At 45.0% G+C, this 23,361-nt stretch overlaps 2 protein-coding genes across 6 annotated transcripts in view; one reads left to right on the top strand and one right to left on the bottom strand.

Moving 5' to 3' along the window:
• The window catches only part of MTOR (mechanistic target of rapamycin kinase), a 65,290-nt gene extending 56,458 nt beyond the window's left edge, over positions 1 to 8,832 (bottom strand). For 2 of the 3 annotated variants that reach the window (XR_015222829.1, XM_086625761.1), the window contains exons 1-11: positions 7,481 to 7,636; positions 7,000 to 7,108; positions 5,461 to 5,693; positions 4,897 to 5,097; positions 4,007 to 4,141; positions 3,304 to 3,579; positions 2,876 to 2,984; positions 1,828 to 2,014; positions 1,509 to 1,637; positions 433 to 677; positions 39 to 254 (exon numbers count right to left, since the gene is read on the bottom strand). Coding sequence is in view for 2 of the 3 variants with exons in the window: in XM_086625761.1 (XP_086481887.1) it covers positions 39 to 254; positions 433 to 677; positions 1,509 to 1,637; positions 1,828 to 2,014; positions 2,876 to 2,984; positions 3,304 to 3,579; positions 4,007 to 4,141; positions 4,897 to 5,097; positions 5,461 to 5,693; positions 7,000 to 7,108; positions 7,481 to 7,600 (1,960 nt within the window). In the remaining variant the exon portion in view is untranslated. Of the gene's footprint in view, positions 1 to 38; positions 255 to 432; positions 678 to 1,508; positions 1,638 to 1,827; positions 2,015 to 2,875; positions 2,985 to 3,303; positions 3,580 to 4,006; positions 4,142 to 4,896; positions 5,098 to 5,460; positions 5,694 to 6,999; positions 7,109 to 7,480; positions 7,645 to 8,809 lie in introns of those variants that run through there. The other variant, XM_086625762.1, reaches the window with a different exon arrangement.
• An 800-nt stretch (positions 8,833 to 9,632) lies between these two features.
• UBIAD1 (UbiA prenyltransferase domain containing 1) lies at positions 9,633 to 15,204 on the top strand. Of its 3 annotated transcripts, none has more exons than XR_015222814.1 (3): positions 9,633 to 10,146; positions 11,078 to 12,016; positions 12,856 to 15,204. XR_015222814.1 is itself a non-coding variant. In XM_009981705.2 (2 exons), the coding sequence occupies exons 1-2, from the start codon at positions 9,633 to 9,635 to the stop codon at positions 11,563 to 11,565; spliced, it is 1,002 nt and encodes a 333-aa protein (XP_009980007.2). In that variant the 3' UTR covers positions 11,566 to 15,204. The 3 variants fall into 3 exon arrangements, 1 of the variants encoding a protein (XP_009980007.2); XR_015222813.1 differs by having other exon boundaries at positions 11,078 to 12,041; XM_009981705.2 differs by having other exon boundaries at positions 11,078 to 15,204.
• Positions 15,205 to 23,361: the final 8,157 nt, after the last annotated feature.

Below are 23,361 nucleotides of genomic sequence, written 5' to 3'. Positions count from 1 at the left end.
GTGGCAGGAGAACTCTTTTGTCTGAACCCCACACTAACCTGGGTCGGTGATTCCAACAACAAGCAGTTTGCTGAGAACATCAGCCACAACCTGCACTGCTGTCTGACTGACCACATGGGCATGACCACTGATCAAGTGGATGGAAGGAGTGAGCAAGCGAGAGCAAGTGCGGGCTGCTTCCATCCGGATCTCTTTATGTTCGCTGTTCAGAAAGTGGTCTGCACAGTGCCGAACAAACTGAGTCAGAGAGTGGCCTAGAAAGAAGAAGATGAGGAGCTTAACACAGGTTTATACCTCAATTACTGGTCTTATGAAGGAAGAGGAGATGAAAGAAAGTGCCTTCAGAGTTTTCCTGCTACTTGTACTCTAGTTCAACGCAGTAGTGTTTATATCCCATATCCCTTGGCCCCCTGCTTCTTTATTTCATCTTACCTTCAAACTCAAAGCTACCCAGTGTACGAAGGGCAAGGGTGATGCTACCCACGTCACTGGCCTCTGGGATGTTGGTGAGGCTAGGGGAGGCAAGCTGATGGGCAAGGCCCTTTGGCATGCCTGGATGTCGCAGAGGCTTGTGCATTAAAACAAGGGAGAGCATTTTCAGGAGCCCATCCTGGATATCCTTCTTTAGCTGGGGGATCTGACGACTCAAGTCATACAGCACAGCTGTTAGAGCAGGGCTGAGGGCAAGAAGCAGGCAGATGGTAATTAGAACAAAAACAATATGAGGTGTATATTCCAACCTTTGTGTTCATGCCTTTGCCCATCAGAAGTTAACTGTGGGCATTCACACATCACAGTAACACCTGCCAGCAGAGCATAGGGGACCTCGTGTGAACTCAGGCACAGGAGATGACCTTCCTGTATGCATCTGGTGAGCAAACTGCTGGGTCTGCAGCACGCTGCTACATTAGGAAATATTGCTAGAACACTGTCACAAATCTAAGTGATTCCTTACACCTGTTCTTTTTAGACACAACGGCAACTAGATTTCCTTCCGGATAGAAATATTAATATAATCTAAAGAACTCTGTGCTACCTAAATACTTTCTCCACGCCCTCCCATACTAACAGCTTCATAAGCTAGGAAATTTCCAACAGGAACCGTCAGCTCCAAAGGTGAAAGCTAGGAGCAAATATTCAGTGCTTCCAGTTCTCCTTCCCTGCCAATTTGATATGGCAGAAATTTGCTGGCCTTCAAAGGCTTTCTAAATTTCTGCAGGCTGTTGCCAAATGTGCTTGAATAGTGGAAAGGAAAGGAGATTGCTTTTTAATTCACTAGTTGTTCTACAATAAGATTTCTTTACAGAGACCAATGCTCTTAACTCAACAGACACATTAACACTTAAAACATACCATTCTTCCCAAAGAGCTACACTGATCTTCTAAAAGGTCATTTAAAAGCAATAATCTTCTTTCTCAATCTGAAGACTTTCAAGGTCGTCTTCTATATGGCCAACAATGCCATCCAGTGGCTAGGAGAAAAACATGCTCCTGTGCCTTGTACTTACCTCAGGCCCACAGCCAGCATAGGTTCCAAAAGCTCTTTGATATCCTGCTGGATACTGGGTCCCATGGCTCGTGCCAGCATACTAATGCAGGTGAAGACTGTGGCATCAACCTGCACAGACTTCTGCCTCCTGGAAAGGGACCACATAAAAGTTAATTGAGAGGAGCTGCTATTTTTCAAACATCTTTCCTCATTCCACTTCTGTATTACCAGTCTTACTGAAATACTTATGATTTTAATACACTAGTTCGATCCCACATCACAAAAATCATATAAAGAACAGGTGTTTCAGTTTCTTCCTCTAACCTTCATACACTTACTTGTGGGCAAAGTCCTTTGGTGGAAGAGCTGCTTTTATGATTTCAAGGACTTTCGGCAGGTAAGCTTGAAACTCAGACCTCACAGCCACAGAAAGCAAACCCAAGGCCTGAAAGGCTGCTGTTCGCTCCTTTTCTTTCTTCACACAGCTGAGAACGTGATTCATGGTGTCTGGAAGATACTGATCAGCTGCTCACAAGAAAGAACAACACAGATATTGGAACTCGTTCAGATTTATGCAGTCACACCACATTTGCATCTAAACCTTTAGAAGTATAAAACTAGAGAACAGACACAGCCATACAAAGTTTCCTGACTTGAGCAGTGTCAAACACATGTCACCATGTAAGACAATTTTCATAGCCCAGAAGGCTTTCTTTTAAAAATAAAAAAATAAATATAATCAAAATATAGGAGCTATGAGGAAAAAAAAACACCCAATCACAATGCAATAGGTTCTATACACAAATAAGATCCAAGTACCTTGTTTTTATAGTGATTGATTGGAAATTTGTAATAATAACACAAAGTTTGTTCCAACCCACTTAGAGCAGCTTGGTGACTTGCCTCCAACTCTGATGCTCTCCTAAGCTTGCTCGATAAATCAACTGAACTGCTTTAAAGCCAACAGGTATTTCCCATTTTTACTTGATATTTCCTGGCACACGCAACAAGGAAAGATGAAGACAACTCTGCTAATAACATTTGGGTTACATTGAGTGGGAGCAAGAGAGCAGAGTTCAACCTTAAGTCTGACATACGGAGAAAAGAAACAAAGAGGAGGTTCTGTCTCTTACAGTATTGATCAAAGAATCCAGACAATAGTTTTCATCTATTTTCTTCATCAGAGCAGCTTTTGGCATCAGATATCAAGCCACACTTATTCAGAAGAAAAATACTGTCCTCCCACAGAGGAATTTGCTCATCTTACAAGCACCACATTTGTACTGCTGCATTGCCTGCACAAGCTCATCTGAACCAAAGACAGCTGGGGTAACTTCCAGCCCAATTTCAGCAACACTTCTAACATCCAACCATCTGTCTTGTCACCTGTGAAGGCTGAAGGACGGAAAGCCGCCAATCGTGGTAGCAGATTGAGAACTGTCATCTGGATCAAAGAATTCTTGCTAGTTCTGCACTTGAGAACCCACTGGCATACCTGAAAGGAGATAAATTGGGATTTGAAGGATGGCCATCGGCAGTATCGCACAAGTGTTTATTACCTGTGTAAGGCAGTCTACTGACTTTGACTTCGGAGTCCATGAGAAAGATGGATAATTAAGATTGCTTCCAAAGGAAGTAAATCTCTTGCTTTAAGAGAGACAGTGACAAAGCCAGGATACATATAATTAATGAGTTTTGAAGCCTCAATTCAATACTAGGCAGTATCGTCTGCTAGGAAAGGACACAGAGGAAAATTGCTCTTCAAGAACCAGTGTTGTGAATATTGGTAGACAAGTTGAAGACCAAACACTTACTTGATCAAACTTCTCTTCCATTAGATCCCTACAGCATCGACTTTCTACCAATGTAGACTTTGCTGGGACAGGTGAGGTTGAGAAACCCATGATTCCTTGGTGGGCACTGTACCCCAGAAGACCAGCCAAAGCATTTGACTGAGAGGGCTGAAGAGACTGGAAGCTAGTGAAGGGAGTGATGTGGCGAGGTTTGGTACTGAAGCCCATCAGGTCTTTGCAGTACTTGTCATGCACAAGCTGCTGCTGAGTGATCTCTTCCATCTCCTCTCTAAGGCGCTAGACGAAGTAGAAAAGCATGTTTAAAAAAAAGAAATTGCTGAATAAGAGATTTCCAACACAGTGCTACCCAAATCTCCCAAGCAGCATCCTATGTAATTGACATTCGAATGGCTGTAAAACATCAACTAGGCAAAACATGCAACAGGGAGTCCTCACTCTATATCAAAGTCTTTTTCATTGCAATTAATCCAGTTAATAGCACTTTCCAGAGACTAATACCCACTCTGTCCAAACTTTTCACTGTTATTTCTCTACACACTTCAATTTGTAATAATCAATGCTCTGCTCCAAGTTCAGATGACTTTTCAGCCAACAACCTCATTTCAAACACAATGGGGTATGTCCACAGATCGCCAAGATGTCACACATTGTCAATCAATCTGGCAAGCAAAAGCCACAATCCTCACCTTGTTCATTTGCTTACCTCTCCCTCCATACTGCTGATTCTCACTAGCTCATTGAGGATCAGTAAGGCACCATGGATTCGGTCATCACGGTTCATTCCTTTCTCTTTGGCCAAAGTCTCATCAAAGCCCTTCTCAGCCTCTTCATACGTATGCTTGAGAGAAAAGAAAAAAAGATCTCAGTGATCCTGCAGAAACAAAGTCTGTGGAAATAGAGTGGTACTGCCACTCAAGAGTTACTGATGTCCTGTAATTTTCCAAGAGTAGCCACAAATCATCACTGAGTAATAACAGAGTATAACGCCACAAAATTCAGATTCACCCAGACGTTGCGGACTCTGCTGCAGAGCATTTTCAACAGCACTAATCAAACAGCCAGTCAACCATGTCACGGCATAAACTTCATCAACATCTTCATCACATATTGACTATGAGGAATCCAAGTTCACAACATTTGAATACACTGCCCAAACCTTATTTGATATACGAAGCTTGAATTCATGTGACAATAGCAGCAAAGCTAAGGTTCAGACAAAAGAATCCTTATCTTTTTCACTCATGTTTTATCTACATTAATGAAACCATCTGCTAGTAAGAGATGACAATAGATAGATGATTGCATAGCTGTAAAACTAGGTCAGGCTCAACAGCTGAAAAGAAGCTGCAGATAGACTAATGGATTCTTGATGGAATTGAGTCTCTTGCTTACTTTTACAGAGGGCTAAAGGAACTACTCATTTTGTAAGTCATTACATTTTCAACCCTTTCAAGGGGAGGCAGCTTTCTCCTGACAATCAGACATACTGACAAAGGTGACACAGGTTCCTAACTCAGACAGTTCTTCTAACAACTGGCACTTGATCGTTTGCATTGCATTATGAGGAGCTGCTTCAAAACAAAGTTTTCTTACTCTGTACCACTGGGGCTTCTGCATCTCTTTTGGCTCCCGCTGGGTGGTGAGGATAAGGCAGGCTCTTAAGGCAGAAACAGCTCCCTCTCGGATGGCCTGTTTGGGATCCCACACAGCCACAAATATATTATCAAAGAACGGCTGTACTTGCTGGAAGAAGAAGGTAGGCACACTGATTGCCAGCTCACGCAAGACAAGAACCTGGAGGTGGGGAAGAGAAACAGTAACAATCTGTGAGGATGAGCACCCATAGACAAACCTCATAAACGATGCTACGGTGTAGAAGTTATTTAGACTGTTAATATCTGTGAGCATGAGCTATCTCCAGCTTCACATTTCTACAGTTCCTAGCACAATGGTGTCTCAACCTTCTTTAGTCACTGGGCTAAGGTAGAAGCAACAAAGCAGCACTATATCTGCCACGAGAGCATCACAGATTCTCAGACATGGGCTGGCAGCTATTCTGATCCTGATAAGAGCTTTTCCACAGCTTTCTGTGCACATCTCCTACTAATCCTAACCATTCCGTTCCGAGACAGGTGAAAACAAAAAAAGATTACTTACAGCTGCATGTCTTCGACCTTCATTCCTGTCAGCTCCCAGCCATTCCAGAGCTCGTTTCACCTCAAACTCCACATACTCAGCTGTGAAGGTGTCACCAGCCATTGCAAGCCGCCCAATAGCCTTGGAGGCCATCTCCATTACAACAGGGTCATTGGATGGCAAGAGGTTCCTCAGGTAGTTGGCAAACCTGCCAATACGGGTGGCATTACCTCCTTCAACACCGATAAGGCTTGCTGTAGAGAAAGAGAGCAATGTTGTAGGTTCTCCCTAAAAGTCAGTGAGGCAGTAGATAATCCCTGGATGAGAGTTAGGATTCCCTATCTATTCCTTAAAGATTCCCATTAATTCCTCCTAAACTGAAAAAGCACAGAAAAAAAAATAAATCAAGCAATAGGAAAGGGCCACCATTCTTTCAAACCTGAACTTGTTAGGAGGGCAGGAAAATGTGTCCAGTAGCTTCATAGACTTTTTTCCCCCATTTTTAGTTTAAAAAGAAAAAAAATCCACCCCTGGATTACAGACCCATTCCCAATAGAAAGGTATCCATCCACATGCAACTTCTGCAGCTGATCCATCTCAGTAGAGAAGTCAAAGCCCAAATGGAGCAAGGAAATTGCTCTCCCCCTCAGCCCTAGAGATGGTCTCTCCTGGCCAGGGTGGAGGCACCTCGGCGGGCGGCAGCGTGGCAGAAGCTTCCACTGCTGATGCCTGGGTTGTACCTGCTCTGTAGGTAAAGAGGCCATCAGTGGCCAGGGTTGTCAAGCCGGCACCTTTCAACAGCACTAAACTCACAGAAACAATTTTAAAGTGATACTGTCAGCTTAAAATTAGATGTTGCCAGCAGAGATTTCTCTAGCTAAGGGACTTTCGCCGTCTTCAAACACGTTGGGATTGGATGATTACGTCTCTGACCCTAAACCATAAGCAGCTCCTCTTTGGTTATTAAAGAAGTAACTACTACAATACAGGCTACTCACTTGGAAGGCAAACATTTATCCAAGCTGATTTCCCTGAGAGTCAAGATATAGGCAGTTCTGCCACATCACAGCGAAAGCACGACTAGAGCAACTGATGGAGCAGCTGATCAGAATCAAAGCACAAGCTAAGGGAGCCCCTCCCAGGGATGGAAGCTGCTGTTACTGAGCTAGGTAAATTTGAATAACAAGAATCAATCTCCTCAGACAGACAAGAGTTGAGAAAGTGAGCCCACCCTGATACACATAAATGGACAGAACAAACTGTTCTCAGCTGAGCTCAAGAACAGAATTTTCACATGCTCAGCACTCACATTTGATGCTCGACTCCCAGAAGAGCTCAGGGCCCATTAAGCACCAGGTTTTCAGCCACTCTCAGCACTCAGCAGCTCCCATGCTGACACTTACAGACAGATTTTCAGAGACCAACTAGCATGCACCCAGCATACTGAGCAGTCAGACATAAGGCCCTAATTATAAAAGCTCATTCCTTTTGAAAAATCTGTGCCTAAAGATAGATGCATGAAGAGAAAACTCACCAGAGGCATTAAGCGTTTCCACTCACCTATAGCCAGAATGCCACCCTTCCTTTCATTTGCATCAGAACTAGACACCAGCTCAAATATGTGATGGTTCAGCTGATCGTAAAACCTGGTAGATTCTTCCTGACTCATCTGTAAAACCAAAAAGTTCAAATCAGCTTTCAGCATTCTTTCCCTTATTCCTATCCCCAAAACCTCCATAAAGACGATGCTTCTTAAGTGACTTAAGCAGAAAGAAATTAAATCAACCATATATCACAAACACAAAACAGCACCTCTTCTCTGTGCCCTAGACATGTCCAGCTTATTCTGGTGCTTGACTACCCATCTGTGTCACCAGCTCACTCACCTCTCCTACATGCTGGGACAAAGCTAAATTCCCTGTTGTGGCCCGCCTCCTCTCTAAGACCAGCTTCCATATCCCCAAAATCTCCATCCCCAAAGTACTCAGCCAGTGCCCTACACTCATAAACAAGGATAAATTATCTCGTTTGCAGCACTCACTTCACGGAGCTCCATGGTGACATAATGCTGCAAGTCCTTGGCCGCTTTCGCCCTCGTCTCTTCACTGCGGCTCTTCAAGCCGTTGGCAAACTGTTGGAGAATGGACACGGTGCCCGACATGATGGTGGTACGTCGGGGCTCGGGGGCATCAAGTCCTGTAAGTTCTTCAAAGAGACACTTTTTTTTACTGCTTTCATCTATTGCAGTCTCCAAGCTTCTTTCTTAACGCCGCCTGTTTCCAAAACACACATCCCATTGCATGCCAGGAGGCTGTGCCAGTAGAGCATAAAATATAAATAAAGACTATATTCCTTAGGCCATACAACCCCGTAATAAAACTGTATCACCACATAATACCTTGACACTCAGCCTATTTGCTCTCTAGTTCCTCAAATACCAAAATATGCTCCAGGAGGTCAGGCGCCCGACCCCATGGTGATCTAATTCTAAATCAAGGGTCACACGACAGCTGAAAACCAGCAGGGTCAGACGCAATTAGCCTACCATAATTAGCCACAATCATTCCCACAATTGTATCATTATCGAATCAGACTCCTCCTTGAACACTTTCACCCAAGTTTCTCCACAAAAATTCTAGTGTTACAGCAACACAAGGAAGCCTCAGCACTCAGGGCCGGGCAAGTGTTACATTCTCCAGCAGACATTTAGGGATGGGAATTCTACTTATAGCAACACCAATCATTGCAACAGGATGTTTACTACCATAATATGTCACCAAACTTTCTCACGAGTCTTTCCGTGGAAAACATTTCAGAGGTTTGAACCCCTCGATTTTAAGATTATGTAAGCCCAAACCGAGCACTTGACAGAAGGGCCCACAGCGACGCCAGGCACCACAACTTCAACTCCTTCTTCCTTAAATATTCCCCGCGCGTTCGCAAAGATCCGCCGAGGTTACGGCGTGAGGTGGCTTCGGGGCTCCCCGCGGCTGAGAGCCGAGAGAAGACGAAGAGAAGAGGCTACGGCCCCATCACCGCCGGCCAGGGCGGCCCTGCGCGGGGGTCCCTCAGAGAGGGACGCGGCAACCGGCGAGCAGGGGCTGGCAGGCCCGAGCCCGCGGGGAACCCACGGCCGCCGCTCCACAGGCCGGGAGTGAGGAGGGGTGAGGCAGGGCAGGGCGGGAGGAGCGGGCGCGGGGCCTCTAGCGGCAGCACCGCGAGGGCGGGGGGCTCGGGCAGGCTGCCCGGGAGCGGAGCCGCGGCGCTGCGGGAGCGCCGGTGCCGCTGACAGGGCGCAGGACACCGGCCCGGCGGGCGCGGAGGCGGGAGGGGAGGCGATGCCGAGGGGAGGCTCTGGAGCCGCACTCACCGCCTCCGCCCCGACCGCCGCCGGCTCCCCCGCTCCGGGCCCCGCGCCCTCCCTTCCGCCGCGCCTGCCGGACCGGCGAGCCGCTGCTGGCCAATAGCGTCCCAGAAAGACTTTGATAAGCACCGCCTCTGACCAGTAGAAAAAGAGAAAAAGGGAAGGAGCGCTCATAGCTCCACCCCTTCTCGCAAGGAACCGCACAGAGAGACCGTCGCCTCCAGGCCAATCATCAAGCCAACCGGGAGAGAGTGGCAGCACACTTGACCAATGGAAAGGTTGGGCTTGCTTGATTGGTGAAAAGGCTATGCTAGGCCCACCTTCCAGACGGCAGCCGGCTTCCGCCCTCCCGCAAAGCGTACGCGCGTGCGCGGAGGGAGCAGCGCCGCGCCCCGCGTGCGCCGCGGAAATGCGTCCGGCTGCGCGTGGCGGGACCGAGGGCAGCCCCGGCCTGCGGGCGCTCCGCCGCCGTCATGGCACGTGTAGCGGCGGCGCCCCGTGCTTCGCAGTGACGCCTCGCAGCGGCGCGTGACGACGCGAGCCGTTTAACGTTTCCACCGGGCGCCGGGAAGTGCTGACCTGTCGCTCCGGTACGCGGAACCCCGTGCGCGCGGCCGCGGAGGCGGCGGGGCGGTGAGGGAGGGCGGGACCCGCCGGCGGGCGCGGGCGCGCGGCGATTCCAACAGTTGCGGCGTGCGCGCGCGCGCGCGGGCGGGCGGGTAAGGGCGGCGCGCGCAGCCATGGCGGCGGCGGTGCTCCCCCCCCGCCGGGCCCCGCCGGGCTAACGGGCGGCCCTTCCCTTTCCAGGTGCGGCGGCGGCCGAAGGAGCATGGGGCCGGGAGACCTGGCGCAGAAGATCAGCGTGAGCGCCGAGAGCCCGCGGGGGAGCGAGAGGAACGGCTCCGGCTCCGCGCCCGAGGGGGCCCCCCCCGGCACATGGCGGCAGAAGTGCGCGGCCTACGTGCTGGCGCTCCGGCCGTGGAGTTTCAGCGCGTCCCTCACCCCCGTGGCGCTGGGCAGCGCGCTGGCGTACCGGGCCGAGGGAGCGATAGACCCGGGGCTGTTGGTGGGCAGCGCCGTGACCGTCCTGGCTGTGCACGGAGCCGGCAACTTGGTGAATACCTACTACGACTTTTCCAAAGGCATCGATCACAAGAAGAGTGATGACAGGACTTTGGTGGACCAGCTTTTGGAACCTCAGGATGTAGTCCGGTTTGGAGTCTTTCTTTATACCGTGGGCTGTATCTGTGCTGCTGGGCTCTACGCGGTCTCAACGCTCAAGCTGGAGCACCTGGCTCTGGTTTACTTCGGAGGACTTTCCAGCTCCTTCCTTTATACTGGAGGTAAGCGCTGCATCCTTTTCGCTGTGAACTTGAATGTGAACGTGACAGAATTGGCTGACTTGTCAGAAGGTTTCTAGAAGCCTCAAGTGATCTATCTAGTTAACTGCCATAAGGATATTTGGTGGTATTTCCTGGAGTGCTGGTGCATAAACTTGTATTCTTTGCCATTGATCGTTGTGGAAAGGAGTGGGAATAGGCATGCTAAGTTCTTCAGTTAGAAAGTGATGTTGAGGCACTGTTGTTTATGTATCTGGCTTTAGATGTTCATCAGAACTATTGGTGAAACTTCACAATGTGTGTCTTGTATCCCTGAGCAGTATAGCTCACTGCATATGTTCTTTTCCATTGATGGAATCTGTTATTTTGTTTTGGAATGTTTTGTTGTTATTCTCTACATGGAGTTTCGTTGTGAATGTAGGACAGTGTGTCTTTGTTCTTAATGAGGTGGATATTTTTGTTGTCTTCCTGTGTTGGGTAGATACAAACCTAATCATTAGGAAAAGAAAAACGTCAATTTCAAACTGTCAGACTTTCAAACAGTAACGTTAGTTTCCTTGAAAGAATCTTGTTGGTTTTGCGTTTTGTTCTGACCATATTTTGCATTTCTTCAGGATCAGGTTCCAGTATGCATGATCGCACTGAAGATTACCTTATTTCTATAGGTTTCTTCAGAAATAGGTATTTCTAGATGTAAAGATGGGTATTAGAACCTGACCCATAGCTTCCGTTACATTGTTTGACTGGACAAACTCAGAAGCTGCATATCTTTATTATCTTTGGAAAAAAGAGAAAATACACTTCTGAGCCATAGCTACAGGTACATTGGTCATTTTACAGTATTTCTGCGGGAAGGATCTGTTTTATTATCCATTCTCTTCTGTCCTTTGAGTCGTTTGATGATGCTTCATTTTATTCTTGTGTCTTGCCACAGGAATCGGATTTAAATATGTTGCACTTGGAGACGTGGTGATCCTGATCACCTTTGGGCCCCTGGCTGTCATGTTTGCCCATGCTGTGCAGGTTGGTTATCTGTCTGTCTCACCACTGCTCTACGCCATCCCACTAGCCCTCAGTACTGAGGCCATCCTGCACAGCAACAACACTCGAGACATGGAGTCCGACCGGCAGGCGGGTATTGTCACCTTGGCGATCCTCATCGGCCCGACGTTCTCCTATATTCTCTACGCCGTGCTGCTTTTCTTGCCCTACCTGATTTTCTGTGTGCTGGCCACACGCTATACCATCAGCATGGCATTGCCCCTGCTCACCATCCCGATGGCATTTTCCCTGGAGAGGCAGTTCCGAAGTCAGAGCTTTAACAAAATTCCGCAGCGGACAGCCAAGCTCAATCTCCTCTTGGGGCTCTTCTATGTTTTCGGAATTACGCTGGCACCAGCCGGTGCTCTGCCCAAACTGTAACACGAGCTGTAGAGTCGGGCCTCACAGTTCAGTGTTAATGTCGACTAACGGTGGATGATGTGGGTGGATGACCCACGATGGACAGTTGAAAGAATGAGAGACTGTCTTGAGCTGCTGATTGTGGATTTTATCATTTCTGGCCTTGGATAGCTTGTACAACAGACTTCAAAAATTTGTCAGTTCTTTGGAAGGGGTAAACTGTGCAGCTTTGCTTCGGGGGAGCAAGGCGACGTGAAGACAAGGAAACGTTTAAAGACCCTCATCCTTCTGCCACTGAATTCTTTCACTGTCAACTCAATGAAAGTGAGATTGAGCCTCAAATACAAACTCTCTGTTCCCTTTGCAAGCACAGTGATTGCTCTATGGCTCCTGTTCTTACCATGGTCAAGGAGTCCGCTGACTCCTGTGTGGTAAACAGAAAACACTGCCAAATGTTTAGCATCACAACGATGTAGGTGCTATTACTTCACTCCCTTGTAAGCGTAGTTCATCTTCATCTGTTGGATGTTTTCATTTTTGTCCTGTTTTTTTTTTTTTCTAGGTAAAGTTTGAGATTTTATTTCCGAGTCCCATGGAATGCACTAGATAGATATGAATTATTTAACTGTTGGCTTCTGCTTGGTCTTTATAGTCTAGAAATTTCAAAGTTATGTATCTCTGTGGGATGTTGGTGCTAAAATGGAGCATGAATAGCCAGCCCACTGCACAAACTTTAAGCCAAAACCAGGAAATTTCTATTCCTCTGTGAAAGCTGAAGTTGTGAATGCGAATCATGCAACTGAAAAGCGCTCAATGCATAGATAAACAAGTGGTTTCCATTTTTGCATTTGCTGAGAATTTATTCTCTGAAATGACAGTCTTGTACTTCAGAGGGTGCTGACAGAGTGCTGGATTTCTCTGGCTGGATGTGGATTGATGGATACATGAGTGAAAGAACAAACTTAGTTTTTTAAAAAAATTAAAAATTTCAATTGTCATTCTCTGTTTATTTAGAGGCCCAGAGTATTATAATCAAATGTTTTATTACATGAAGCCTGAAAAAAGCCCACTGGAGCAAAGGAGAAAGATACAGGGTTAGAAAAAAAAGGAATCAGGATTATTGCATTGACTCTGCATAAAAATTAAGACTGTAAACAGGAAGAAACCATTTTTGTTAACAAGAATTTTCCTTATAGAGTCCAGAGGTTGTGTGACGGAATCACATTTAAATGTTGTTAGCTCTGTAGTGAAGTTCCCCACCTCTCTTTTCCCCTCCTGCTCCTCACAGTGTTGTTTTGTTTTCTCCTGCAGATCTTGCCACTTGACACTCGTGGCCATTTGCAGAACTGACTGTTTTTGGCAGTCATGTAGCAGTGGGAAAAACGTGCCAAACACAACTGGGAAAAAGCGTGACTTCCAGTGACTTCCATCAAAAGATGAATTTGATTCATACCATGTTACTCAGTAGCAACTGAATTCTCTTCTGTGTTGAAGAAAAAGTATTTGTTTCCTGTATGCAGGGTTTTGGTGAAAAGTTCTGTTTACAGGAGTTGTGGAAAGCTTCACAGGAGTTGATACAGGCGTTGAACTAGAGCTTCTGGTGCCTGGAGCACAGCCTTGCTTTTGAATGAAGTGTGAGCGTGCTAGCCACTATATGAAGAGCTTTTAAACATGAGCAATAAACTAGCAATAAACTAGCGTGGTGTTATCCTGCATCTGTCGTGGATGTCATCTGAAGGTGCTGGGTGTTAGGTTAGTGGAGTGTACTGACAAGTAAAGCTGAGTGGATGGCACAAGATGACATGGGAAAGATAGTTATATGGCTTAATCTTATCCAGTGTTACCCAGCTGTTGGTCTCCTGCTTTACAGCTGTGCTGTAGTTAACGGGAAGGATTCTTTGCAAGTGTATTTCATGGCCACAGTTTCATCTTTTATTAAAATTGGGCCTATTCTAATCTGAATAAGCACAAGACGAGAGGAGATGGACTTTGGCAACTGTGTGCTGCTTTCTACAGCAAAATACTTGTTTAGATTAGAAACATGAGGAGAAAATGCAGAAGTTCAGCTCAGCTGGATGGAGGGAGATATCCACGAGGTTTTGGAAACTGTTTTCAGTACAGACATACACAACACAGTATCGACTGTTACTTCTTTGTGGACCTACAGAATAAAGAAGATCCTGGCTCCAAGTCTCACTTCACTTTCCTGCAAAGCAAAAGCTTTTCTAGGGATAGGGGCTGAGCTGGTGAATCTGTTCACCTTGCAACTGGGGATATGTGGGTTTATTAGACTAATCCCAGCATGGCTTTGTTGCTACGCTTTGTAGCAACTGTGTTCTTTTATTTTATGATAGCTTGTTCTTGTATAGCTATCAGTTTAAGAGAATGGATAATAACCTTTTTCTACTCCTTTTACATAAACTAGAGTACTCAAGCTAAATTCCTTAAACTATTACTTGGCTCATATCTTGGATAACTGTAATTGTAACAGTGGTCAGACCTAGGCTATGATCATTGGTGGAGTAGTGTATGCAACTCTGGTTATATCTAGGCTACCCCTTTACTAGCAGGAAACCCCCCCTATATAGGATATCTGCTCACTGCTGGAAAGGACCAGGGCTTTTTGTTACAGAGATGAAGGAAGAACTCACTAGTACATCTATATGTTTGTGGAATGCTTTTCAAGGTGGGAGGGAGGGGTTCAAAGCATCTTAATAGTAAGAATGAGATTAAAATTTTCTAATTCCTTGCTAGTAGATGCTGGTTGCCTCCAATTCCCTGTCTGTGAAAAACAATATCATTCCAAGTTCTTAAAGATATTAATAGTAAATAACACATTCTTCACCGTGGCTTTGAGGAAGTAATGTAACTTCTCTGTGTCTTAGAAAACAGCTAATTTTTGCCTACCTCACAGGGATATAGAGCCAACATCATTGTCATAGAACGCTTTGAAAGTAGAAAGTGCTTTATCTCTGTGTGCTTTCCAAAAAGCATGTTAGTGCTAGAAAACATTTTAGGTATGAACTAACTTAACAAGTGACTTAACCAGGGTAAGTAGACCAAAATAGTCTCCACATAGACATTGAGTTGTAAGAGAGGTTCCTTTATTGGTTTGTTTCGTGATGAGGATGCTGGGTCTCTTCCCCTACCTCTCTCCTCTCTGTCTCATGCTACTTTCCCTGAATACAAACTTGTTAAACTTCTTTCAGGTCTCTCTTGGTGAGCTGTGTTGCAATGTGATGAGTCTACGCTGGTAGATGAACAGATCTGTAACCCATCTGTTAACATGTCCTAAAGCACCTCCTGGCCTTTCTTCTTATCCAATAAAGTGTCTGAATGTTATTCTGTTAATTATGCTGTTATTGATTATTTTATCACTCCAATTATATTTTTGCACATGTATTAGAGCATCTTCCTGGAAGTGGGAGGGTCTTTGCCATGTTTATAGTATAAAAGATCATACTTTTTTTGTGTGTAAGAATCCTTTTATCAATCACATAGTCCTGTCCTTCCATATTGGGTAAAAGGTTCAGTAGCAGTGATCATCTCATACTAATGGCAGACTTCAGAGTAGTTCCAGTATTTTCATCAATGAGCAGAATTTTCTTTGATGCAGTTTCCTGTGCCATGTACTGTTCAACATTTGTAAGGAAGTTTCAGCTGAACTTTAAATCTTTTGAATAAAGATGGACTTTTTCATCCTCACCTGTGTGGTCTGCCATTCTTCCAGTGCCATGGTCTCTGCTCCTGACTTGTAATGATTTGCTCCATCATCAGGACTGTGACAGCATAACACCTGCCCCGTGTAGTCATAAATGAGCCTAAAGCGTGATTTGAAATTTTCCTGTCTTGGCCACTGATCAGTCTACTATATTTGTATGCATGTACAATTAGCTTCAGGAGACTAAGAACTCTTATTTCTTACATGCTTTCTGGCTTTTTTTTTTTTTCTTATGTGGTTAAAGTGGTTTGAACAATCTAGAGAGACCTCTTGACTGTGCCACCTCTATTGCCTGTGATGCACACAGCTGAAAACAGGTACAGAGAAGACTTGATGTGTGAGGGATTTGTGAAACGTGATGATTTCAGGTTTTGCTTCTAGTTTAAAATCCATCTGAGTGGGAGAGAACGAACGGAGTTCCTGCAGTAAAGTTTAATGACTATAAACTATTGTGGAGGTAATGCTTTTACCTGCAAGACTATCTTATTATCTGCTTTGAAGTGATTTCCTGTCTGGGTTTGCAGGACATTCTGTGATTCTAAGACAGCTAGGCCTGGAAGCTGTTCTTCAGCCTTTCTGAGGTGCAGAGTGGGCCCCAAGGTCATAGCATTTGGAGACAATTTTAGAGGATAAAATGCAGATTAACGTGGCATCTAAATACACATGGGCTGCACTCAAGAAATCCTCCCAAAGAAATATGATAAAGCTCTTTTTCTGAATCTGCAGAGACCAGTCTGACTATCCTTTAGCAAGACAGCGTGTTGGGTGTTTTGTTACTACTGTAATTGTTCTGCACTTGCTCTTAAAACACACTCTAATGCTTTGTCCTGGTAGCAGGCAGTCTGTGAGTTGTTAACTTATTTCATAGAAACTGGACCTCTAGTAGAAAATGTTTAGAGATTTCAAATTCACATGACGTTGAGCACCTTTTTGTCCAGTGCTTGTCTATGCGGAGGCTGTAATTCGGCTGTCCGCAGATGGCAGCATTGCTCTTTCATCACTGCTGCAGCACCCTGTGCCGCCTGTGCCCTGGGCTGGGAGATCCTATGCCAAGCAGACAAGCGCCACTGCAGAGTGCCAGGATTGTCCTGATGGCTTTGACCTTGTGCTACAGTCTGAAAAAACCTGATTTCCCATTAGGGAAGTGATGGACCAGAGTCTAGTATTGCTCCTCTGCTGTTCTACGAGATGGATCCAAAATCCTAGGTCCACTTTTTGAGGGGCAAAACGTTCTCTGCAGTAGACTGTATTGTTATTGGAGGAGGAAGGAGAGGAGTCCCTCCTGCAGTTACGGTTTTAGGGGCATGCAGGCTCATGTCACTGCACTGGTCAGCACTTCCTTCTCATTTCGGAGGATTCTTTTTACAGCCATGACAGCTTGGAGGTTGGCTTGGAGTTTTTTTTCCTCTCTACAGCCGGTGGATCAAAAATCTTTAGGACAATGGAGGAAGGAGACTTTCCAACTGCATACTTCAAACTAGCTCGTTTTTCGTCTACAGGAATTTGTGTTAGCTGTGTTTGCAAGATCTTCTTAGTGTTTGCCTGGTTGTACATCATTGGGTCTCCTCCAGTGTAAGGAAATTTGGAAGGTAAATGGCTGCAGATGAATTTCTAATGTGCAGATTACGTCTTGACAGATGCTTCTGGCCCAGGCAGGTTATGGCAGAAACAGGCATTTGAAGAAAGCCAGTCAACTCTATCTTACATTTTTAAAGCCTTTGCTGATGGCTTAGTAAGTCTATTCTGGTCAGATGCTGAGGGCTGAGCTTTCAAAAGAGTGGGGGCAAGCTGTGCATCATGGGTAGCACATTCATGGGGAAAAAATGCAGTGTCTGCACGCTGAGATGTACTTCTGTTCAGTCAATTGCTTTTAACAATCACATCTTGGATCGCTGTTGGAAAATCTTAATGCTTTAATAGTGGTTTTAGGAGCTCGGACTATATTTTCCCTATTTCTTGGGTGAGTAGACTGAGTCACTGCTGCTTTATCAAGGTCATGCTCCTTGGAGGAGAGTACATAAGAGTTCTCCTTTCCAGTCTGGTACCTTAATAACCAGGTGTTTCCCCTCACATACTGGTTTGTCTTTTAGGTCACTGGTAGATTATTTAAATCACCTTTGGTTGCTTTATACTTGGGAGTTTTGCACTTGATAAGTTATATATTTAAGGAATGAAATTCTGCTCTGACTTTTTAAAGCTATTTTTCCTTTTAAGGTGGAGCTAAATATGTAGCCAAGTTAATCTATAGCTCCCAGAACTTCTAAAAAATTGCTAAATTTTAATAAAACTCAGCATGGCTGGTTTATTGCAGCTGTATCTCTGAAAGAAACAGGCCCAGCACTAGACAGACTAGTACCTGTGCTTTACTGTCTGAAATAAGGGGTTTACTCTTCTGTGTAACTCAGACTAAGACACAAAGTGAACGTTTTATCAAGTTTTCTTTTACACATTCTTGTGATGATAACTCTTAGTACTGTCAGTGCTTATTTAGATCACAGGAAAGCCCATATTCTAATCCAGATGTTTCAGTGGCCACATGGATTTGTCTGACTGAGAAATACTTGGAGGACATAGTTCAGCATTCCTTTGGGGTCAGCTGAGAGACCGCAACTTGCTTCAACGTTCAGGTCCCACTGATCTGCAGGCACAGTGGGGTCCCGACTAAGTGTGTCTGTTCCCTTGGAAGGAAACGTGTGCTTGGGCACCTGTCCCAGACTTCCTGCGTGCACTGTCTTGGCAGAGAAGTTCACATGCTGGAGTTCGCAACCTCTGCACACGAAGACCCAAATGTTTTTAAAAAAGAGAACAAATCCAAACAAAACTATAACCCCTGACTGTCTTCTCCTGACTTCTCTTCAGGCTGCCAAGGCCAGAGTGGTTTGAAGAATTAAAAAATCTATGGCACCATTGTCCTGCTTTCTCACAAAAACAATAAGAAGGAGAATCTGTTCATTAATCCGAGGGCTCTGTCAATAATGGATCGAGATGAACGTGCTGGTAGAGAGATGTGTGGCATAGGCAGTTTGTCAGGGAGCAAGGAAAGCACTGAGCACCCTGCTAAAACACAGGATCTGGCACGCTGCTCTAAGAGCTTGAAAGTGATGAGAGCTCAGCAACAGAAGAGGTTTGGGTCTGCCTCCTACAGTCTAACTCTTGGCTGGCACCTTTCAGATGTCTTGTCCTAGGCTAGACTGGTACTGGGCAGCTCTGCTGTTCTGGCAGTGATTTTAGGTGCTAGTTGAGGTGGGAGATCCTGGCATCCGCTCTTTGTTCTAGTGCTATATCAGTGGCCAGTTTGTTAACTGGGAAACGCTGAATAGCCCAGCAATTTTACGAAAAACTAGATTCCTCCTTTTAGGGTAGAATGGAAAATTCTTTTAGGCAGTGGTTTGGTTTGTGTGGGAGACAGTGCCTTGTCACTGATTTAGCCCAAAGAATAAAGACAATGCATATTTTTAGGTGTCCAGTAAGCCAAAAGAGAAGGCCTGCTCCTTGAATCGGCTGACTTATTAGTGGTAGGGGAATAAACCAAATGCTTGTTCCATGTAAGGGGCAAATACAAGCGATTTGCATCTCGTGCAGTGTTTGCAAATAAGGATGTGAGACATCATCACCCTGTGGGAAATAAGCAGCTTCTCAGACTTCGACCTAATGGTAAGAGAGTAATAAACCATCTTCCCAGTCTTGTTAGCCATTGTCCCAAGGGCTGATGAAATTACTTCAGATAGATTATAAATTATTTTCTCTGTGACACAGTTGAGTCATATTTTAACCTGCAGGGGATAGATCTACTACTGTATAAACCTTAGCTCTGGTCAATATAAATAAAGGAGATGTTGAGAATAACATGCTGGAGATTCATGTGCTTTTTGTGTGTGTGTGTTCTAGAGCTCAATAAAGCCTTAAGAGTATACTTGGTGCTGTGTCATACCATTCTTCATCTGATCTTTCTTCTTCCTTAAATTAGTTCTTAAGGAGAAGTTAATTAGCCACTCAGAAACACAAAGCTTCCTTCCTAGTGATGGGCTGTAGACTTCTATAAAGTTCTTTTCTGCATTAATCCCCTGCAGCATCCCTGCTTCTTCAGACCTTTGCAGTTGAGGTTTCCAAGAAAAGGTGGAGCATTTGTACATGGATGGGGAGAGGAGGATTAAGGGGAAAGATAAAGAAGGGAGTTGGAGAGAACAGTTATGTATTAATGAACTTCAGAAGCTGAAATCCTGTCTTTGTGCCAAAAGATTTTTCTTTTTTTCCCCACTACCTCACAAGGCAGGAATCACATGCTGTTCTGTGAGCAATAGTGGGTCAGCACAGCACAAAGAGCTTCCCTGCCTCTGTCCTCCTTTCAGCAGTGATAGCCTGAATTATAAAATCTATATCTCAAATTACCTAGTTTTCAAGGTCATTGGATCCTAGAATTTTAACTTGTTCAAGTGCAAGAGAAAGGACGAGCCGAGGAAGCTGAACCTAAACTACTCCAGGTTTTTAGTGGTTCTGTCAGTCTCCCTGCATAAGAAGTGGATACACAGAAATTCAGGTGTTCTAGAGAAAAAAAATAATCTGTCTTATGTGTAGGGAATTTTAGCATTTTTATATAGTGCTGCTTCATTCAGAGGTACTCAGCATTTTCAGAAAGATGATGGTGTGACTCTTATGACTGAAGAACCTGGGGTTTGGAGAAAGGAGGTGACTTGCCCCAGTGTTTGAACTTGGCATGTGCCTTCTGACATTACAAGTCCTATGTATTTGTCTACTGGCCTTCTCCTTGTCTTCTGCAGAACTATGTCCTGAGAAACCTTTGAACAGGAAATTGGTCAGTTCCCAGTGTATGTGCATATATCGGAGGCTCCAGTTTTGAACAATGTTCATGGCCAGAAACAGCGAAGTCCTACATTCCTGTGTCCCTTTCTGCAGTCTAAGATCAGCAGATACACATGAGATACACCTGTTGACAGAAGAGTACCAGGCTGACGGCAGCAGCACCGAGGTGTTTCTGCTTTCTATGAGTCAGGAAGGGTTGAATGCATGTACATGTATGAAAGTGGTGCACATTCCCGTTGAGAGTTAACTCATCTCCAGATGGTGAAGAAAAGCATCTAAGTAATTCACAGGCCCTGAATGTCTCCTGAGGATGGAGACATAAAAAGAAGAATATCAATCCCTCTAGCAAGTTAACCCACAGGAGGAAAAAAAAATGTTTATTTTCCAGAGATCTGTATGCAGATCTCTGTGTGGCAGAGAAAGTGTGTTTCGTTGTGACTTGTGTAAAAAGCATCTTGTGGAGGAAAAAGTTAAAGGGAAGAAATGTTTTCAGCATTTACTTCAGCAACGCTTTGTACTTTCTAGGGAAAACTGAATTTGCTCTAGATTCTTTCTCTTACACTCAAAACCTGGCCATTCTAGTCACCACTCTCCTGCTGACAGTTTTGGTGGAAAAACTGAAATTCCTTGAGGTCCTGTCTGTGTATGGGGAAGGGACAGGGAATAGTTTGAGTCCCAGGGAGGCAGTGCAGTAGAAATGTCTGCCCTGCAATGGGAATAGTAGAAATAGACTATTCAATTTTTACCTGCCAAACAAGAGCTTTAACAGTAAAAATGACCCAAATCATCAGGCTATGGTGGTGTGTATGCAAGTGTTGCATTTGGAACTTGGGTAGTTTTGAATGGTTTGGCTGAAATAATAGCATAAAACACATTGGGGATGGGGCTGACCTTGATGGAAAGGGCTACTATGAGATGGTGCCGGTCCCGGTGTGAATGTCAGAAGCTGGCTCCTGTGACAGGAGGACTATTCATAATACTAACATAGGCATTTGTAAAATGTCAGTGGCCAAACACAGTCTGTGCCCCATTTTTTGTCTTTGATGTGAAATAGTTGTCCAAAGAGACTACGGTGTTCAGCAGGCATTGTTTCCCCTTTACTGGGGTGACAGCCCACTTGGACAGGAAAGGACATTTGAGTGCTGGGAGCTTTGAGCTCTGCGTGTTATAACTGTCTGTAAAAGATGCAGACAGCTGCATTATTCTGTGTCCTTGTGGTAGTAAATCAGTCTGGTCCTTGATCAGTTCAGAGACCAGCTAGAGGAGGAGTCCTTCAGAATAACAAAGCTGATGTGGGTGGGCACAGGAGTCAAAGCATAAAGATGAAGGCAGTGCCTGGTGGAAGTCTAATGGTCTTGTAATGCATTTCCAGAGCCTATTCCTGACTGCAGTTTTGCAGGTGACAGCTGAATCAGAGATGGAAATGAAATAGTTTCATTATCAAGTCCTTACACTTCAATTTGCTATAAATTGTTCCAGTCATTGCCAGTTGAGTGACAGTAAGGAGAGCCCCCTGGCTTGTTGCCTAGCCCATGAATGTAATTTCGATCAGTGCCTCACTGTAGACATCCTGGATGGGCAGAATAGCATGTATGTGTGGTTGCAAGGCAGGACTGAAGGGAGCTTGAAGAGCTCTATATGGGGGAACCAGGACTGGAAACAGAACAAAGCTGAGGGGAACTGGCAGAGCTTTGTATAGTCCTAGACCTGGAAGAGCTGTCTAGCACTTTTTGGGATGTGTCAGGAGTCCCCCTGAACATGAGAGAGCTGGCTAGCAGCAGTCCGCTGTGCTCAGCCCCTGGCCCTGATGCCCTTGTAGCTCAGTGCATCACCCAGTGTTAGTCCCTGTGCTTGGTCCTGGAGCAGGGCTCTGCAGCTGATGCTGCCCCTTATCTTATTGCCTCAGCAGTTGGGATTCTGCACTTGCTGGAGTTCAAGGTCGGGCTATAAAAATCTGTTCCAGTCTGAAATCTGCCGCAGAACTAGTTACACACGAATGGATGTATTTAGCAGGCTGCAGGGGGAAATGAGCTCAACTGTTGATAAAGGAGAAAGTCTTGGTTTCTGACAGATTTTTTTGTTTGTTTTATTTTCAGTAAAAACTTAAAAAGTCTCCGTATTTTTCTCATGGAGGCTGTTAGCGCATTTAATAGAAATACTCTTTACCTAATGCAGTGCACACCTTTGTGGTCTGCAGTGAAGTGGAAAAAACCCAGCAAAATGTCATCTATGAAACAGCACTGGTGTGTGAGAGGATTCAGACAAGATCCCTGGCTGCCCAAAAGGTGCAGGTAACAACTTGCAAATCGTCTGTGTGCAGTAAGCCTTACCCACTTTAACAAACCAGGAAGTTTGATTTATCTCCAGGAATCACAATGGTTGAATTTTCTTTTTGCAATGCTCCTTGTGCTGCCACAACCAGGAAGGTGACGTCATTTTGTCTAATTGTCCATGATCTTCCTCTTTTGGCACCAGTCTTTCTCTAGTGTCTCATTCAGAAATGAGCAGTTCCTCGAGGATGCTTTCTTTTCCAGAGACACATTCCTTCTCCTTAGTCATTGGTAGAGTCCTTGCATGAAACATTCAGTGGTTGTTGACAGCAGTAATACTACCAAAAAGACACCAGATATAATCTGGACTATGAACTTCATGAGCTTCTGTGAAGTGTTCCTTACACATGTTGCTGATTTTGGCTCCTTTTTTTTTTTTTTTTTTAAATTTAGGACTCGATTTAAGCCCATTGGTATTTCCTGTTTATTTCCTGCTGAGATGGGGATAGTGTGTTTGACTTGCTCTCTGTGTTGTTCTGCATTTGTGAAGATGTTTTACAAGAGCTAGCTTGGTTCCACTGTATTTACAAGCTCTTCTGTGCTGCAGGCAAACACTTCACAGTCCTCGAGAGATTATTTTGTGATTTAATATGGGTTCTCTATAAAAAATAGAACACCTCCTCATCCCCCATTCTTTTCTGCTAATGCTATTGCCTTTCAGTGCCATAACCTTGAAAAAAACCTGACAACACAGCAGCAATACTACCTAGACAACTTATCTTCTGAGCACCTCACAGTGGGCTGCCAGGTCTGGGCTGGAGGGGTATTTATCCGGCTCCGTTTAGACAGGAGCAGGCTCTTGCATACAAGCTAGCCAGCCAGCATCCTCTGGAGAATGGACTTTATCATCATTTGTGTCTGCGGATGTTGTGAGCTGTTGTTTTACAGCAGCTGGGCGAAAGGTGTATCCCACTCTCTGTCCCAGTGAAAAACACAAGACAGAAG

This window comes from Tauraco erythrolophus, chromosome 23, assembly GCF_009769465.1.
Source record: "Tauraco erythrolophus isolate bTauEry1 chromosome 23, bTauEry1.pri, whole genome shotgun sequence".
In the NCBI taxonomy this organism is placed as follows: Eukaryota; Metazoa; Chordata; class Aves; order Musophagiformes; family Musophagidae; genus Tauraco; species Tauraco erythrolophus.
This window is presented reverse-complemented; position numbering and strand designations above follow the sequence as displayed.